Below are 17,325 nucleotides of genomic sequence, written 5' to 3' on the forward strand. Positions count from 1 at the left end.
CTAAATTTTAAGTGTTTTTGCAAAGAGTCTGAACACTTATGCCAATGTGAATGTGGATTATCGAGAATAAAAATCAAGCATATAGCATTAGCCCTCATCAGCTGACGGCCAGCTGATTTGCTCTAATCACCCTATTGGCTAACTGCGCTCATGCTGCCTTATATGAAGTGCTCTTGCACGGCTACGCCTGCTGTTCTCTGTTAAAGCTGCTCTTGCAACCCTCCTCCACCCCAGCTCCTCCTTCATATTGCTTCTGACTGGATAAGTGCCCTTCTGTTGTCATTGGTGCCTGCTCTGCTCTGTGTTTTTTGCTGCTTCTCTCCCTGCCTTATGCTATCTTTATCGGCATAGGAAGATTAGGAACGTGTGCTGTTTCTGCTTTCCATGTAATGTCGTAGAAGGGCGGGGGGTCCCATAACAGCCACACCACCAAACATTACTGACAGCATAAATGCTAATTAATAGCTGCTAATAGTGAAATATTGATAGCCATAAATCATGTGGGTTTCCTGGCAAAGTGGTTTTGACTGAAGTATATTTTTTTGATGGTAGCATCCCCTGCTCCTCTTGCAGCTCCACTAGACTCCGCCTATCTTTGCACAGGAGACACTCAGTGTTCTCTGCAACAAATTTGGCGTGCATACATCTGTATCGGTCTCTGCTATGAGGTTGGAAATATTGACATATTAGATACACACAAAATCCAACACTGTGCATCCCTATGTCTTATTTTTCCGCTGCTTTCTTTTCTCTCTGACATGCTTCTGTAATGCCACAATGTCCCAAAGCTGTACAAATAAAATGTAAATGGGAGGTTTGAATTTTCCTGCCGTTATCTGCTGGACAAAGCACAGGAAGATTGCCTTTGTTTCCTTTTGCATTTCATGCAATTTGTCTGCATGAGTTGGCGTCAGACACAATAGCTGCTGGAAGATTGCATCATCAGCTAATTGTGACCCAGGAGATGTCATTTCACTTTGCATGTGTCTGTTGTTTTTATTTTGACACCAGATATTTCAGGGGGCTTTCTTCTAATTTTACAAAGGGGATTTGACCTTTTAATGGGGATTTTTCAGTTAAAATTGTGGTTAAACAGGATGTAAAAAACACCTTTCTCTTGCAGTTAAGCGAAGGGGTAGCCCCTTGTGTGTGTTTGTGTGAGAGAAAGAAAACCCTCTGCTGCTTCTGCTGCTCATTCTGGCGCTGCTGCAATCACCTGCAATCCTTTCAACGCCCTCGCCACTCCCGCTGGTTGCCTGGAGACGGGGTCGCCTAGGCCACAGAGCTAATGATGCTGGGGAGAGGATGAGGAGGAGAGAGATGGAGACGAATATACAAAGAGAGGAGTGGGCTTCAAATAAAGACGGGAGGAGAGAGTTGGCATGCAGTTTTGCCGCTTCTCATAGACGGACACTTTGACATAAATGCAGACAAAAGAGCCTATCCATCTCTTTGTCCACATTTAAAAAAGAAAAAACGATGTCAGAATTTGTTTTTCACTCACTCTTTGTGCATTCAGGTCAGCTGTAGAATCACCCCAGCAACGACGAATCATCCCAAACCTAAAAATGTACATACGTCTAGACAGTAAGACTTCTTTAAGGTTGCGTCATGTAAAACCTTATCTAGTTTAGATAAATAAAACATGCTCTAAAAGCTCTCAAAGCATTAGCAGTGAAAGTGCTTTTTCAGGTTATGAATAAATCATAGGGTTAAAGGGAGAAAGGGATCAAATGATGGCACTTTTCTTTACTTAAAGTGCTGAAAAATAGCAATAAGTGAAACCAAAAATCTCTTATTACTAGAATACCTTACAGATATTAAACACCCAACCTTTTAAGCCTATAAGTCCTTGGATAATTGGTTCAAATTTTGGGCAAAAACCCTGCATAAATGTGTCCATTGATCTTTTAATAATAAGTATAGTACAGTTTAACATTTACTCATGTAAATGTGGCATTTTTTCCTTTTCTGGCTGGTGTGGTTTTGTGGCATTTTTTTTCACTGCCTTTTAATGTCTTTGGACGATGCCGAAATGATCAGATTATTTACAGTGTCTATGAAAAGTCTTCACCTCCTTTTATGTCACTTTATATTACAAACACTTAAATGTGTCTCAAGTGATTGTAGTATAAAGACAACTGTGTCTGGAAGGTCCAGTCACTGGTTAATCAGTATTCTTAGCTACCATTACACCGTGAAGACAAAAGAACACTCCAAGCAACTCAGAGAAAAGGTTATTGAAAAGCACAGGGGATTGATACAGAAAAATATCAAAGGCACTGAACATCCCCCAGAGTTCTTTTAAACCCATCATCAAGAAATGCAGGAATGTTGAATGTGTGTAAATCTGCCTAGATCAGGCCGTCCTCACAAACTGAGTGACCGTGCAAGAAGGAGACTAGTTAGAGAGTCCACCAAGACACCTATAACTACTCTGAAGGAGTTCCAAGCTTCATCACCTAATATGAGAGAGACTCTGCAGACATGAACTCTCACCTGGGGTTCTTCACTAGTCAAAGCTTTATGAGCGAATGGCAAAAACACTGTTGTAGAAAATTCTGATTAAATTTGGCTTATGTTTGCCAAAATGCATGTGGGAGACTCAATGATTAAGTGGAAGAAAGTTCTTTGGCCTGATGAGACCAAAATGGTACTTTGTCTGCAGACACCAAACACTGCACATCCCCACAAACACACCATCCCCACTGTAAAGCACGGTGGTGGCAGCATCATGCTGTGGGGATGCTTCTCAGCAGCCGGCCTTGGAAGGCATGAAATGGACATGAATGCAAAATATAGGAAAATCCCGGAGGACGATCTGCAAGAGAACTACGGCTTAGGAGAGGATTTATTTTCCAGCAAGACACACAGATACACAAGATACACAGAATTGGTTTAAAGACAACAAGGTGAATGTTCTGGATTGGCCAAGTCAAAGCCCAGACCTCAGTCCTATAGAGGATTTGTGGCTGGAGTTGAAAGGGCTGTTCATGCCTAATTCCCTGTGCAACCTGAGTGGGACAAGAGCAACAGACCAGACATGAACCTGCCCACATACATAGAGCATGACCTGGCCATTTGCTTGTCAGTGATTTCAGTGCAGAAAGGAGCTCTGATCAACCAAGGTTTCCTGAGCCTTTATTCTCCCACTCTGGCTCAGTACACACAACAACAGTCATGGGGAAGATTGCTGACTTGACAGTTGTCCAGAAGACAATAATTGGCACCTAAAATAATGAGGGTAAGCCACAGAGGGCCATTGCTGAAAGGGCAGGCTGTTCTCAAGGCAAAATGTAAAAGGCAGTATCTCAGCTTATTTCTGCCAAGCCATATTCTGCAAGAGTTACAACAGCATGGCTTCACAGTAAAAGAGCACATGTACTAGGCCGACCCACGAGCAGTCCAGACCTGTCTCCTGCTGACAAAATATGGCCTGTTATAAAAACATGTTTTATTTGATTTGCAGTACCCCGACAATTAGTGTCTTCAGTCCCTAGAGTGTTGTTTGAAAAAGTGAAGTATGTCCCAACTGTTTTGAAACATGCTGTAGGCATCAAATTCAAGACATGTGTCTTTTATAGAAAACATTCAAATGTAGATGTTTGAGCATTAACATCTTTGTGTTGAATTCAGCTGAATATAGGTTGGATAAGGATTTGCATATCACTGTATTCTGTTTCTATTCACATTTTACACAGTGTCCCAACTTTTTTGGAATTTGCATTTGTAAGAAATACTTACCACTGTTGCTATTTCTTCATCTAGGAAATTAGATGGATGTTTTGGTGCTTTTGGTTACCTTTTGAGTCATAATCTTCCACCAAAAGCCCCTTTATTCCTGCATGCATGAGCAGCAGGAGATTAATTTACATCAGCAGCAGCAGCATGTGAGACAAATTCAGCAGCAGACACCCACTGGGCTGACACAGCACACAGCAACAGTGTCAGCGATTGCTCACCTTTGCACCATCCCTGTAAACGTGTGTACCGGTGTGTGAGGGTTGTGTTTGTGACTCTGTGTGAGGGATAGAGACCTGCTAATTGATTTCATCCCTGTGGAAAGTCATTTCATCATCTCTGTGTTTTTAACCCTTGTCTTACGAAAGCCTTACAGCAGTCAGAGCACGGAGACCCTAAACCCCCCGGGGAAATTATAAGCTCCTGAGTGAGTGCGCGACTGTGTGTGTGTGTGTGTGTGCGTGTGTTGACAACAGAGAGAGAGAGAGAGAGAGAGAGAGAGAGAGAGGAAGAGAAAATATCATGCAAATCAGACGGGGGGTTAAGGAGTCTGGAAAAAAAATTAAAGCTGGGCAGCAAAAACTTCTGAATAAAGAGGATTTTGAGCACACTGCAGACTTAAACTGAATAGGTGTTATTTAAGGTCCAACAGAATGAGCTTGAAAATAATCAAATAAAGTAGATGCTATAGGTACTGGAAAGCCCATTTACATACTGGTTAAATATGTCTAATATGTTCAGCCCCATTGTAAATAAGATTTATTGTGAAAATTTGTGGACTTTCAGCTGTTTTCAATGAGCAAATCAAACAAAAGGAACTGAAATATCTCAAATATTTTGTCATAAACATTAAGATATATTATTAAATACATACGGTATCTTATTGAGAGGTTTCTGTTGGTAAATAAGACTTAAAAATAAATATATGTGTGTATTTATGGTGGGTCCTATGCATGTGTTTGCCTTGGGCCCCAAAATTTCTAAGTCCACCACTGGATAAATGAAAAAGGATTCAACAAACCAAACCTTACTAATGCTGTGTTTTCATTTACCTCCACAGTCAGATGTCAGACCAAAAGTTCCTCTGATTGGATGAGTCAGAATTTTTTCTTAAGGGGGCATTCAAGACGGCTTATCTGGTTGGAATCTTGAATTTCCAAGATCAGCTGGAATGCCCAGTAAGAAAAGGCAGGGCACAGTTAATTACTGTTTGTTGGCCTTAAACTCACCAAGCTGGTCCTATTAGACAATACCAGGCAATGTTAGAACAGTGATACTCAACACGTGGTTCTAGAGCCACATGTGGCACTTTTGTGATGATTTGTGGCTCTTTTCTATCATAATTTGAAATATTTTCTCCCCAGAAAACCTTAAAAAGGGAAACTTTGACCTCCTTTCCCAAGTTTATACAGTTGGCTTTAATTGTCAACATTTATTTTTTGTCTATATATTTTCATTGCCCTTGTTTGCAATTTTTGTCCCCTTTCTTCCATTTTTACTGCCTTAAGCCCACTTTTGCCACTTCTTTTTGGATCTTTTTGCCCACTTTTGCCATTAAATGGAACTTTACCCCCTATTTTTGCCATTTTTTTTCACACCTCTGGCAGCTTTTTGCCTATTTTCCTGACTTTTTGCCCATTTCATTCATTTTCGCTCTTTTTTGCCCCATTTTTTTGTCAATTTCTGCCCTCTGTAACTTATTTTTTGTCACTTCTCACCCATTTTTGCCACTATCTTCCTTTCTTTAGCCTTTTTTGTCACTTTCCACCAGTTTTTGTTGTTTTATCCTGCTTTTTGACACATTTTTGCAACCTTAAAATTATCTTTATTCCCACTTTAACCCATTTTTTTTTGCCACTTTTAACTATTAAGATTGTGGTGCTTTGGTTTAGCAGGGTTGAGTAACACTGTGTTTGATGGTGGAGGCTGTCTGATTTACTGTAAACTGTGGTTGATTTATGACAAATAGCAGCAGGTTCATTCTTTATGTCATGCCTTTCCATATTTCACGTTTCCTCAAAGCATGTCCTATGTATGTATATCTGAAGATATATCATCGTCCAAACCAGTGGCTGATCCACTCAAACTCTGTCCAGTTTTAACAAACACAAACTGTTACTTTCAGGCCTAAATAATCAAGATTTAGGTATTCACCTTTAAGATTCAAACTCATGAATCAGTGCCAGCATGGAAGTCCACGGTACAGAGTGCTGTAGTTTCATGATAGGTGTGTACTGTAGGTGTGTCCCAACTGGGTGAGATGTTAAACTGGTTTGTTGACCAGAGGCTAAAAGTGTTATGTTACTGTTTTTTTCTGTGTATTACAGCACTTCCTTACTTTTGTCCAATCCTAAATGATTCCTTTTTTAGTAGTAAACCCTCCCCTTACCCTAAATGCTCTTGTGTTGCCTTTATGTAAAACTGACTTTAACTCCTGGTTGAGACAGTCTTCATCTGTCCTCTGAAATGTGCTACATGATAGAAACTTACTTGACTACTTGTATCTTGATTATTTCTGTCTCCTTTTCAAACCTTTCATAAGAACATTACCCTATAACGTGTCCCAACATGTGCACTTTTTGTGCCTTCTCTATCATGAAATTTGATCTTGTATGCATGCCGTTCTCTTATTTCAGAAACTGTCTGTACTCTCTCCATTTTACAGTTTCACTTAAAGGCAGAAAAATGCAAATGACTGTGTCTCGTGTTTTGCACACACAAGCTACATGCACTCTGTGCAGAGTAAAAAAAATCTGTGCTGTTTCCTTTTAACCATGTAGAAAATAACAACTGTTCCATCTCCACTCTTTGAGCTAGGGGAATTCTTAACTTCCAAAACAGAGAACAATGAAATATGTGACAAATTTTATTGATTTAACAAAGCACCTTCTGACAAAATCTGCTACAAATGGTTTGTTTTTTTTCAATCCAACATTTTTTTTTATTTTTGGCTACATGTTGTTGCCATGAAAAGCTGAGAATGTTTGATATTTCAAGTCATCATCACAATAAACGAGTCCATGTCCATTTTCAGTGCGTAAAGGCTGCTACGTGCCATTAAATTAAAAATACAAGACAAAACAACAATATCAAAACTAAAAGATTTGAACAATAAGACCAGAATTGCACCAGGACTTTTAAGTCGTATCCATCATGCTAAAGCAAAACAAACCTTGTACCATAAAACTCTGTTTGTAAAGGATAATTTGACTTCTAGATCACCACTCTGGATTGTTCACACATATCAAAACACGATACAAAGAGGTAAAAATAAAGGAAAAGCTCCATAGGGCATAAAGAAGTTACATTACTAGGTCAGTATATAAGGCATACAAAAACAACATTCCACACAGTAATGCTGAGGTTAATAGAAGAAAGTGTCAGTCAGTGCACACAATGTAAAAAACCTCCGAGGTACAAGGTTGTTCAACTGGACACCGAACATCAAAGTTGGCCTAACATCCATTTTTCTAATTGGCCTAAATCAAAAATCACTGTTGCATTGCAACCAATCACAAGTTCTCATCCGAACAGGAAATCAAACATTCAGTGTTCAGAGATTTGTTTGTTTTTGTTTTTTTATTTCAAGGCACCGTCCAGGAACACCCGGATCTTCTCTCTGTGTGGCTGGGTGAAGCAGTGCCCGATAGCAGTCTCTGTTTCCTGGATACGCCTCCGGAAGCGGTCCCGGTCTCGTGCCATTTCTTCCCAGCATCCTTTGCGAGATGCCTGCTGGGCAAACGGCCAGGTGTGCATGACGTGGACGTGGACGAGAGGAGAAAATTGCACCTACAATACAGAGGATCCCAGACAATAATTTAACATACAATATGTTGTAAGAGGTACTGACCGTCAAATGTTTTTTATCATGTATACATTTATTTGCAACTTTGCTTTTCTTTTTCTTTTTTTCCACACACCATACTGTCTCTCTCATTTTCATACCAAATGAGCATATCAAATTGTGTAGATGTATTAATATTAGTGCTGCATGATATTATTGGCATAGTATTGGTATCATAATAGCTTTAAAAAAAAATCATTTTTGGTATTGGAGGATTTGAACATTTTTGTCAAGATTTACACTACTGATATGTTAACTATAAGTATAATCCTATAATGACTGTGAATAGCTGTAAATATTGGCCTATATCCTGCTGTAAATATCTTTGAATATCTCTGTGCAATGGCTGTAATTGTCTGCCTAAATCAGCTGTAACAAAAAGACTCTATCAGATGTATATAAGCCCATATCAGCTTTAAGTATGAGTCTAATTCGGTTGTAATTATTGGCCCAATATCGGCTGTTAATTGCTGTAAATATCTGCCTATATAAGCTGTAAATATTGACCTATATTGGGGGTAAATATTGGCCTATACCAGGTTTAAAAAACTTTAAATATTAACCATTGTTAGCTGTAAATTTTAGCCTATACCGGGTTTTAAAAGCTGTAAACATTGACCTATACTGGCAGTAAATATTGGCCTATACCAGGTTTAAAAATCTGTAAATACTGACCTATCTTGGCTGTAAATTTTGGCCTAAACCAGGTTTTATTGACCTATATCGGCTGTTAATATCTGCTGTATGCCTCTGACAAGATTGTTGAGTTTTAGGCAAGACCAACAGACGTAAGTCAGCTGTAGTCATTTTCTTTATCCTCATTCCTTCAACTTTAAAATGTGGTTTAAGGGCTGGAGTTTTATGTCTGAACTACATTTGTACATTGGCACTGGTATAAAAATGTAAGCAATTTGACTTTACCAAGTTTTTGGTGACTTGCACAGTTCTTAGATATCCTTGTTATCAGAATTAGACTTGTTTTCTCTCTGCCTAAGGCTCTCTTTTTTTTTTTAATCTGATGTAACAGAGCTCTAATGCTCAAGGTTTTAGAATGACTTTGCAACACTGCTGCAATTTTTTTTTGTCCATGAGGAAGTCAACTCTCTGCTGACTCGCTGGAGTCACATGACTGGCTTAGTCATAACAACAGACAGCGTTGCTAAACAACAACACCAATGAGAACAACAGCTCAGCCTAACATGTACATGTCTGCTGGAGGAGGAAGTGTGCCTTATCTAAGACAGCAGGAGAAGACACTCCCTTATGAAGAAATGTGTCTAATTAAAGCGAAGATACGTAATGCCTTTCTGTAACTATGTGGATCTAATGTTTGTATGTAGTGGAGTTTAGTCAAATGAAATCAGCTTATATAGGAGTTAAGAGGTTAAGCATATATATAACCTCATGTCTGCCTGCTTTTAATCCTATTTCAATACTTCAGAGGGTTTTCAGAGAAGACTATTTATATTTAAAACCTAGCAGTCTCCTAATTTAATGCCCTGTCTAATCCTGTCTGACTGTTTAACTTTTATTTCAGGTTTTAAGTTTGTTGAAATGTCTCATACTTAATGATTCAAGGTAGTGTAAGACAAGATGTTTTTTGTTATTTAAACAATTAATAGCATCATAAACTTCATATCTTTTGTCTTATTTTCAACTAAAAGCTGCCATGAGAGCAAAAGAGAAAGAGCATGGAATTCCCAATTGAACAGTAATGAAATGTTGCCAATACATTGTCAATAACGTCACTACTGTAAAAGGAACTTGCCTGTATATTTGGTATTTAAAAACCGAAAATGCCCAACAGTTAGTGTCTAGAACTCCTGTTTTTGATGCAATAGCATCTAGTAATACTAATTTATTTCTACTCATATTGTAACAAAGTTTAAAAATGAAGTATCGTGACAACCCTATTAGATAATGACCTTTTTCTGGGTGGTGCTGGCCTTGTCCTTCCTCTCCTGTGGTGATGCTGGAGGTGCCTGTCCGGGTCTTTTCCAGGGCACCAGAATTTTGTCTGGATGAGAGTGATGTTTTAACTCCCTCTGTGGCAGAGTGGGCTTTCTAGCTTTGAATTTTTGGAGTGTTTTGGCCTCTTTTTCACTTTTTTTGCTCTTGGTTGGAGGAGTTTGAGAGTCTAGGGGAGCTGGGACTTTTCCAAACTGGGGCGCTGGTGTTGTAGGGGAGCTCTGGAGACAGGCTTGAAAGTTAAGAGGGTGGTACGGGTCATCCTTTAAGCTGAGAGATTTCCACAGATGCTGCTCTTCTTCATCATCCTCAGATGAAGGAGGAAAGCTGCTCGTCTTCTCCTCAGTGTCTGTGTCCGATTTAGATGGTAAGGGTTTAGTGACTGTGCTGGTGTTGGTGGTTTTAGGTAATGTGTTGCTGACAGTGCAGGCAGTGAAACACATGGGATTGTAGGGGTCATCAGGACTGCCGAAGAACTCCAGCAGCCTCTCGCTCTCCTCCTTGTCGATGTCGGGGCTCGAGCTGTCTGAACTGGTCCAGCTACTCCAGCTGCTCTCGCTGTCGGAGCGGCTGATCCAGATGTTCAGACCTCGAGGCCCCAGCATCTCCTCAGTGGCTTTGCTCACTGACATGACGTCAGTAGAGCTGCCTTCTTTCACTTCGCTTTTGTTTTTCCCCATGTTTGTCTTTGTTGAAATGCAGGCAGAGAAAAAGAAAGGGTTGTAAGGATCACTGGATCTTGACAGAGACTCCCAAAGCGCCTTACTTTCCTCGCTGTCAAACTCTACGACGTTCTGATCTTCCTCGTTACTCCAGTGAGAGCTCCTCTCCTCCTCTGATGTGTCCTGTTTGAAAACCTTCTCCTTTGAAAAATCCTGTTTGAAGATTTTCTCACAGTTCTTGTGACAGCCGTCGTTTGAACTGTCACTGCTCGACAAAAAGATGTTCCAGTCACCAGGGAAACCCATCTTCCAGCTGGATTGGTGTCCCAGAAAGATGCTGTCTTCCTTGCCAGTTGTTCTGGACACAAAGTCGTCCACTAATCCGCAGCAAAGGTCGTCGGCTCGCAGACCGGACAGCAGAGCCTCAGCGGTGGATTTCCCAGTGAACGGGTCGCCGACGTCAGCACAGAAGTTAGAAAGGGGGTTTGAACCTCCAACCATCACGCCGTTTTCGCCGTCAAACAGCGAGGAGAACAGAAAGGCGTCAGTCTGGCTGGCTGCAGTCATGTGCTGGATGTGCTGACCAGTCTCGTCTGTGATTCTCAGGTGGACCTCTAACCGGAACATCTGGAAAACTGGAAAAAAACAGGAGAGAAAATGTGTTAAAGTTGCATTTTTGTTTTTTAGATTGTCATAATAAAACAAACACTATCATGAATGTTAAAATGCTCTTGTGTGGTTGTATACAGCAACAGAATATTGGAGTTTTTCATCATGTGTTCAACTTTTTGTTATATAAAATCATACAATATCAGGACATCAATATTGCTCCAACTTTTCACAGCCAATGAAAGATGTATTTTTTAAATGGTCAGGCCTGGAACATAGACAAAAAATAACTTTATCTTAGGTTAGTGCCAATTCATGATAAATGCCATCTCCTTTACAGAAAGAGCAGGTCTAAACTGTGCCCTTTGTTTAATTATTTACAATGATCCAACAGTAATAAAGGAGGACTGCAGAATAAAATAGGGATACAGTTGGTAAGGGTGGGTAATAGCTTAAAAAAGTCATAACATTTTTTGCTTTGGAAATTTGGAAGACAAAAAAAAAAAAAAATCGACGAAACTGTGAAAACATAGGGAAAGATTCTAATGGAAAAGAATTGTAGAAATAGCATTTATCCATAAAAAAATGAAGGAATATATATTTTTCAAAAGATATTACCAACACTGTTTTAGCACCTGTTTTGTCAAACAGTGGTATCTTTACTGTGTTATACAGTGAAGTAGACCCACTGTCCTCATATGAGGACATCTTTTTCTAACTCTTATTGTTGGGATTTGATGTTTGTTCTAATAACCAGGTCCTACTAATCTCAAATAACTGGACGATATTAAAAAAAATAAGCATAATAAATAAAAGATCGGACCTCAGGAGGTTAAACAGAGGTGGAAATTATGTTGAGTTCCTAATATATATTGATTCATTTTTAATGGACTAAAGGCACCGTTTAACTTGGTGTATTTACATTAAAAAGGAGGTTCTGGACCATCAAGCTTTAACTCTAAATTGACTTTTCTAACATATTTAAACAAGACAAGATACATTTCATACATTACCATTCAGCAAAAACATACAATTCGAAACAAAAAACCAAGGATTATTTTAAGTCCATATCGCCCAGCCCTAGATAAACGGTCGTAGTTATTGTCACGCGCTCTTTCAGTGAATGACATCGGTTACACTTTGAAATGATAGCGTTAGACGAAAAAGACAAACAGATAAGAGTTTTGAAACAAGTTTAACGCTAATACTTTTTATTTTCTTCGTCTTACCTGACATGAAGGTGTAGTAAATGACCTGAACCAGCAGCCGAAGCTGTTCCCACAGCACGGTGAGCATCTGTTTAGTCCAAGGTAGAAGCGCCATCCCTCCGCTACCGAACCTCTCCATCGACGTCCGTTCAGAACCCTTCTCGGCACCACGAATCGTAGCCATTTTTTACTTCTTTCTTCCCCGCGGATAACGACGGTTATGTCCAAAAGTCCTCACGTATTCTGGTATTCCTCGTCAAAAACCAGCAGATTTCTCGTATTTGTCAGTGACCGATATGCGGCGATGTACTGTCGCTTCATTTTCTGGCTAGTTTGCGCCATTATGCGATCTCCTTCGTCAAAATTTTCCATCTATCTTCTCCATGTTTCTCTGATGTGTTGTCGTTGGTGTAGTAAAGGTAAATGTCTCGATATTGCAACACCATCCGTTAAAATAAACAAGCGTAACGTAAAGCGGCGCCGCGATTGGACACTGCAGCTGTCACTCTCCGTACATCACGTAGCACACGTACAGTCCCCTCCTACAGACTACGCAGCGTCTGACGCATGGAAAGTGCTCGTAATTTCGTCAGATGCCAGGAAAGCACGGTCAGTGAAGTCTCACGTTCAAAGCAACCGAAATTGGTACTATAAATAAAGAGAGAGGATTTCTCTAATCACATCAGAGGTTATGAACAACAAAATTCCCCAAGGATTTTCACTTTGTGTTTTCTTTTCTAAACTGTTATGCTGGTATTTCATGAAAACATATCGTGCTCACCCATAGATTACAAAAAATCACAAGTAATGTTGGTAATATCCATATTGTTCCACTTTTGTTTTCATAATCAAAATTTGCAAAGTTCTTTTAAAATAAGAGAAAATACTTGGAATGAAAATAGTAATAAAACAAATATATATAAAATAATTCAAATAGATTGGAGGACTTGAAAGCACAAGTAAAACTAAGAAAATATCTAGTCTGAAAGTTATTTCGCACCTCCAAATGTATCGCAGTTCCTTTCTTAGATAATCTTGTTTATCCAGAAACTGCTATTTTTTTCCCCAGAACAAATTAAATCCTACATAAACACACTAGCCTTATTAATAAATTTCATCATTTAAATCATGGAAAAGATTCCAAATTCTAACTCTAATAGAAAAGAGTTTAAAAAAGTACACAACAGATTTCCAATTTCAAACTGTTTTATTAATCCAAAAAGTGTAGAGTTTATGCCACCAGAGCAGAAGCTGTAGAGGACTCGCTGTAAACAGAAAAAGAAACGTACCATTAGAGGGCGCATTCTGAAAATAACACCACTGTGTAACAGCTCTGATGGAAGAGACAGCACTACTCAAGTGTAAATAAGTTCATCCCAATTGTTTGGGTAAATTTCTGAACCAATACAATCCCTATATTTGAGCCACATAACATTAACATGAAATTAAACTAAATAAAACAGTTAAGTTAGTCCCATGGCTCATGCAAATACATCTAATGTGTAATCATATTGTACGAAGGGGACTGGCAGAGTTGGCACCAAGTAGCCGCTCTGCTAATTTACCTCCAGCTTTTTTCTAGCACAACAGAAATATCACTACTCTCAATAAATTGAAGAGCAGGACAATGAATTGTGCATCTTTGAACAGTCCATGTGATGTTCTTTGTACTCGAGACACCATCAAGTTCAATTAACATTTTGCTTTTACAACAAAAGGAGGTTGAACCTGAAAATACCTGAATTTCCGCTGCATTTGGCCTAATTTTTCATTCTAAGTATTATTCTTTAAACAACAACTAAATCACAAACCAATAATTCAGCAGTGAAAGCAGAATCAATACGTACTACTTCCAGTTGGGGGCCAGTACTCTCTTGGTTTTGTAGTAACGGGCCAGCCTGTGGATCCTGCTCTCGATGAGAATCAGGCGGAACTTGGCATCCTTGTCCTTTAAATAATGTAACAAAGGGTTAGAAAGTGAAAACTGATCATCTATCCATACATAAAAATATACTCCCATGTATTTTTTTACTCAAATTAAACCAAATTCCTGAAATTGGCAAAAAAGTAATAAAAGTTGGTATCAGAATCCCTTTATTTGTCATTACACAAGGCGTGCAACAAAATTTGCTGTGCACATCCAACACAAGGATAGAAAGGGAATAAATATACCCAAAAAGCAATGGTAGAAAACTACAACAAAGTAACAACTTAAGAGCAACAACAAGGGGGGAAATCCTGAAAATCAAAAAGCAATTTAAATCTTTAAAGACTCATTTGGGTCATCTTGAAAAAAGTTACAATATACAAATATTGTGGTGCGTCTTTAAAGAAAAAAACTTTGCAAACTGTTTTTTGCAGCCACACTAAATATCCACTATTATTTAGTTAGAATAAGTAGTTTAAATGGTTTCATGACATTTATACCTTTCTGTTTCTCTCCAGATGCTTCCTGACCGCCACAGCCTTCTTGATAAGGTGGTACAGATCCTCAGGCAGATCAGGGGCCAGACCCTTGGACTTAAGGATCCTCAGGATCTTGTTGCCAGTGACGAAACGAACTTGGGCCACACCGTGGGAGTCCCTCAGAATCACACCTACACAAGGCAAAAAACAGAAGCTTCATGCTTGACACTCTGGACCAACATTTCTCAACCTTTTCTCTGGCAAGACAACCTTTAGAAACAGGAAAAATCTAATGCTGTGCAAATGGACAGTTTTTTAAATTAAATTGGGGTCAAGCTTTAGGGGTTTTCCCCCCAGAAGACTATACTGAGCAATAATCATATGTATGCATCAACATGTTAAAACTCCTTCATCATAAGGGGCTTCAAGTTTGTTAAAACAAGTTCACACGACTTCTATACTACAGAACTGACCAGACAGCAAGTGTTACATGTGCTGGAAAAGAGGAATATATTTTGCCAGCATGCGTTGTAACAGCAGCCTGCATGCTGCTCACTTTATACATTAAATTGCATGCAATTAACCATGCATGTCTTTGTTTCAATTCCATTCATCAATTTCTTAGTGAAAATCTTTACAGTTTGGATGAAATGTCCCAGTTCAGGATCAATAAAGAACATCTATCAATCTATATCTATATAAAGTCTTCAAGAAACACATGGTTAGGTTGTGAATGTGGTGAAGAATACTACCAGTAAATTAGTTGCTATTTAATAACAGGACAACTGGACAGTAGTTAATGACCTACATGGCCTGACTAGCTCTGGCTTTCTGGAAAGACAACTTAATGTGCAATTGGATATGTATTTTGTCATTCACAAATGGACAGCCTTAATAAATTATTGATTTAAAACAGGGATGCACAATATCATTGTCAGATAAAAAACATTATGCATTATATTTACAACTGATATTTTTGCTATAAAATAAGTTCTGTCAGCTTAAGTCTTTTCCCTTTATCTCTCATTTCTTACACTCTGAAGTGTGCTTTAAGGACAGAAGTTTTTGGTCTGAACTACATTTAATTATCTGTATCAGTATCTCTTAAAATTCATCATTAGATATTGGAGGAATGATATCAGCAAACAACCGTATGTTCTAAACCTAATTTTAAACAAAACTATGATATTCTGTAACCAGTCTAAGGGCTTTTATGACAAAGGAATGGACGCACTGCAGGTTCTTTTTGGGACGACAAATGTGCTTTTTGGGTACTTTGGATTTGCTTTGCTAAATTTGTGAAGGTGTTGCATAGGTAAATAAACAAATCAAAAAAAAAAATCACACCTAAACTTATAATTAAATAGAAGTTCAGAAATCCACCTCACTTCTGTAGTTGGATTTATGGAACATTTTCATAAGTTAAGTTTATTGACAACAACTGCAAAAATGTGTTCTGCAATCACCTATAAGCTGGTCAATCCTTCACAAGTTTGGATCTGATTTACCACATCTGCATGGATCAGAGTCCTCCACATCTAGCTTCTAAAGCTGAAGTTCACAAACTCATTTACACAAACCATGTATTTTAAGCAGCCACGTTGAACGTTGTCTATACTTTCACCACAGTTTAGCAAAGTCAGTATTTTCCGAGTCCTAGAGTACAGTTTAATCTCATAACTTACCGATCTGAGAGGGGGTCAGACCCTTTTTGGCCAGCTTGAAGATCTGCTCTTTGACATCGTCAGAGGTGAGCTTCAGCCACTGAAAAGATTGACGTGATTAGAAACTGATCATGTCAGTAAACGTTTATCTTTAATGTCTTAGTATACATTAAAGTTTATATTCCTCTTCTATACTTACAGTGGGAACACTGCGCCTGTAAGGCAAAGCTGACTGGGACAAGCCCTTTCTGTGAGGATGACAAACGTAACAAGTTAGACACCTAAATAGTTTAGTAAAATCATTGACATTAGGAGTTACAGATGTTGAAAAAGCAAGAGAAAAAACACTACAGTCTGCTGTAGCTCAGTGCATTCAACGCGGGGAGATGGGCCGGCTAATGCGGGCTAGATAGGCTTGATACTTTAATTATAACACGCGACTTAAAGTACGTTTGGATTATTATTTGACAAACAATACGTTAAGTCGGACATTTTGGATGCGTTTGGTATAACTGTCTAACGAGAAGCCTCAAATCATACAGAAAAATCGTAGTGAGCAGCCATTGCTAATGGCTAATGCTAGCTAGCTGGAAACGGATGTTTCAGGGTGCGTATTGTCAAGTTATTTTCTCCCTCCAGGTTTACACTAAGCGGCCAGTTTTTGTCCTCTGTTATCCATAACACGTTCACAAACTTTTTCAACCCATCAAAATCGATCCATAGAGACACATTTTTAAGTCTAAACTGTAAAAAGAGAGCTCACCCGGGAGCGTGCATGCGACCCATGATGGCGGTAGAGGAAGAGAGGCCGCACACGCGACAGAAAATGGTATTTTGCGCCTGCGTCGGATATGACGCAATGACGTACAGACGAGCAGTCAGACGCAAACCCCACTTTTTTTTTGATTGATCCTTTGACGTTTCAAGAATTTTCATGGAAATTTGATGAAACTTGTTTAGATGTTGATGGATATTTTCCGTCATTTTCATGGAAGTTTGTTGAATGCTTATGTAATTTTAAAACAGTATTATTTAAAGTTTTGAGGGGGATTTCCTTTGTAATTTTTTACTTTCATGGAAATTTAGGAAATATATTTGTTATTTGACTGGCAATTGTGTGAGTGGGTTTATCCCTTAAAAATTTCACGGAAACTTCAAGAATTTGTTTTGATTTTTAGGGAATTTTTCATGTGACTTTGACACTGCTTTGACGCTGCTTTATT

General features: G+C 38.8%; 2 protein-coding genes and 1 non-coding gene across 3 annotated transcripts; all 3 read right to left on the reverse strand.

The window, feature by feature from the left end:
• Positions 1 to 6,594: 6,594 nt before the first annotated feature.
• On the reverse strand, positions 6,595 to 12,984 carry ppp1r15b (protein phosphatase 1, regulatory subunit 15B). Its single transcript, XM_041795370.1, has 3 exons — positions 12,054 to 12,984; positions 9,511 to 10,850; positions 6,595 to 7,530 (listed from the first exon to the last, which is right to left on the reverse strand). The coding sequence occupies exons 1-3, from the start codon at positions 12,214 to 12,216 to the stop codon at positions 7,321 to 7,323; spliced, it is 1,713 nt and encodes a 570-aa protein (XP_041651304.1). The 5' UTR covers positions 12,217 to 12,984; the 3' UTR covers positions 6,595 to 7,320.
• Positions 12,985 to 13,220: 236 nt separating this feature from the next.
• rps13 (ribosomal protein S13) lies at positions 13,221 to 16,977 on the reverse strand. The gene is made up of 6 exons (XM_041795372.1): positions 16,866 to 16,977; positions 16,302 to 16,350; positions 16,124 to 16,202; positions 14,460 to 14,629; positions 13,880 to 13,980; positions 13,221 to 13,297 (listed from the first exon to the last, which is right to left on the reverse strand). The coding sequence occupies exons 1-6, from the start codon at positions 16,886 to 16,888 to the stop codon at positions 13,264 to 13,266; spliced, it is 456 nt and encodes a 151-aa protein (XP_041651306.1). The 5' UTR covers positions 16,889 to 16,977; the 3' UTR covers positions 13,221 to 13,263.
• Positions 13,542 to 13,672, reverse strand: LOC121515835. Its single transcript, XR_005992423.1, has one exon. It is a non-coding gene; the product is annotated as a small nucleolar RNA SNORA19 (small nucleolar RNA).
• Positions 16,978 to 17,325: the final 348 nt, after the last annotated feature.

Source organism: Cheilinus undulatus, linkage group 9 (assembly GCF_018320785.1).
Source record: "Cheilinus undulatus linkage group 9, ASM1832078v1, whole genome shotgun sequence".
In the NCBI taxonomy this organism is placed as follows: domain Eukaryota; kingdom Metazoa; phylum Chordata; class Actinopteri; order Labriformes; family Labridae; genus Cheilinus; species Cheilinus undulatus.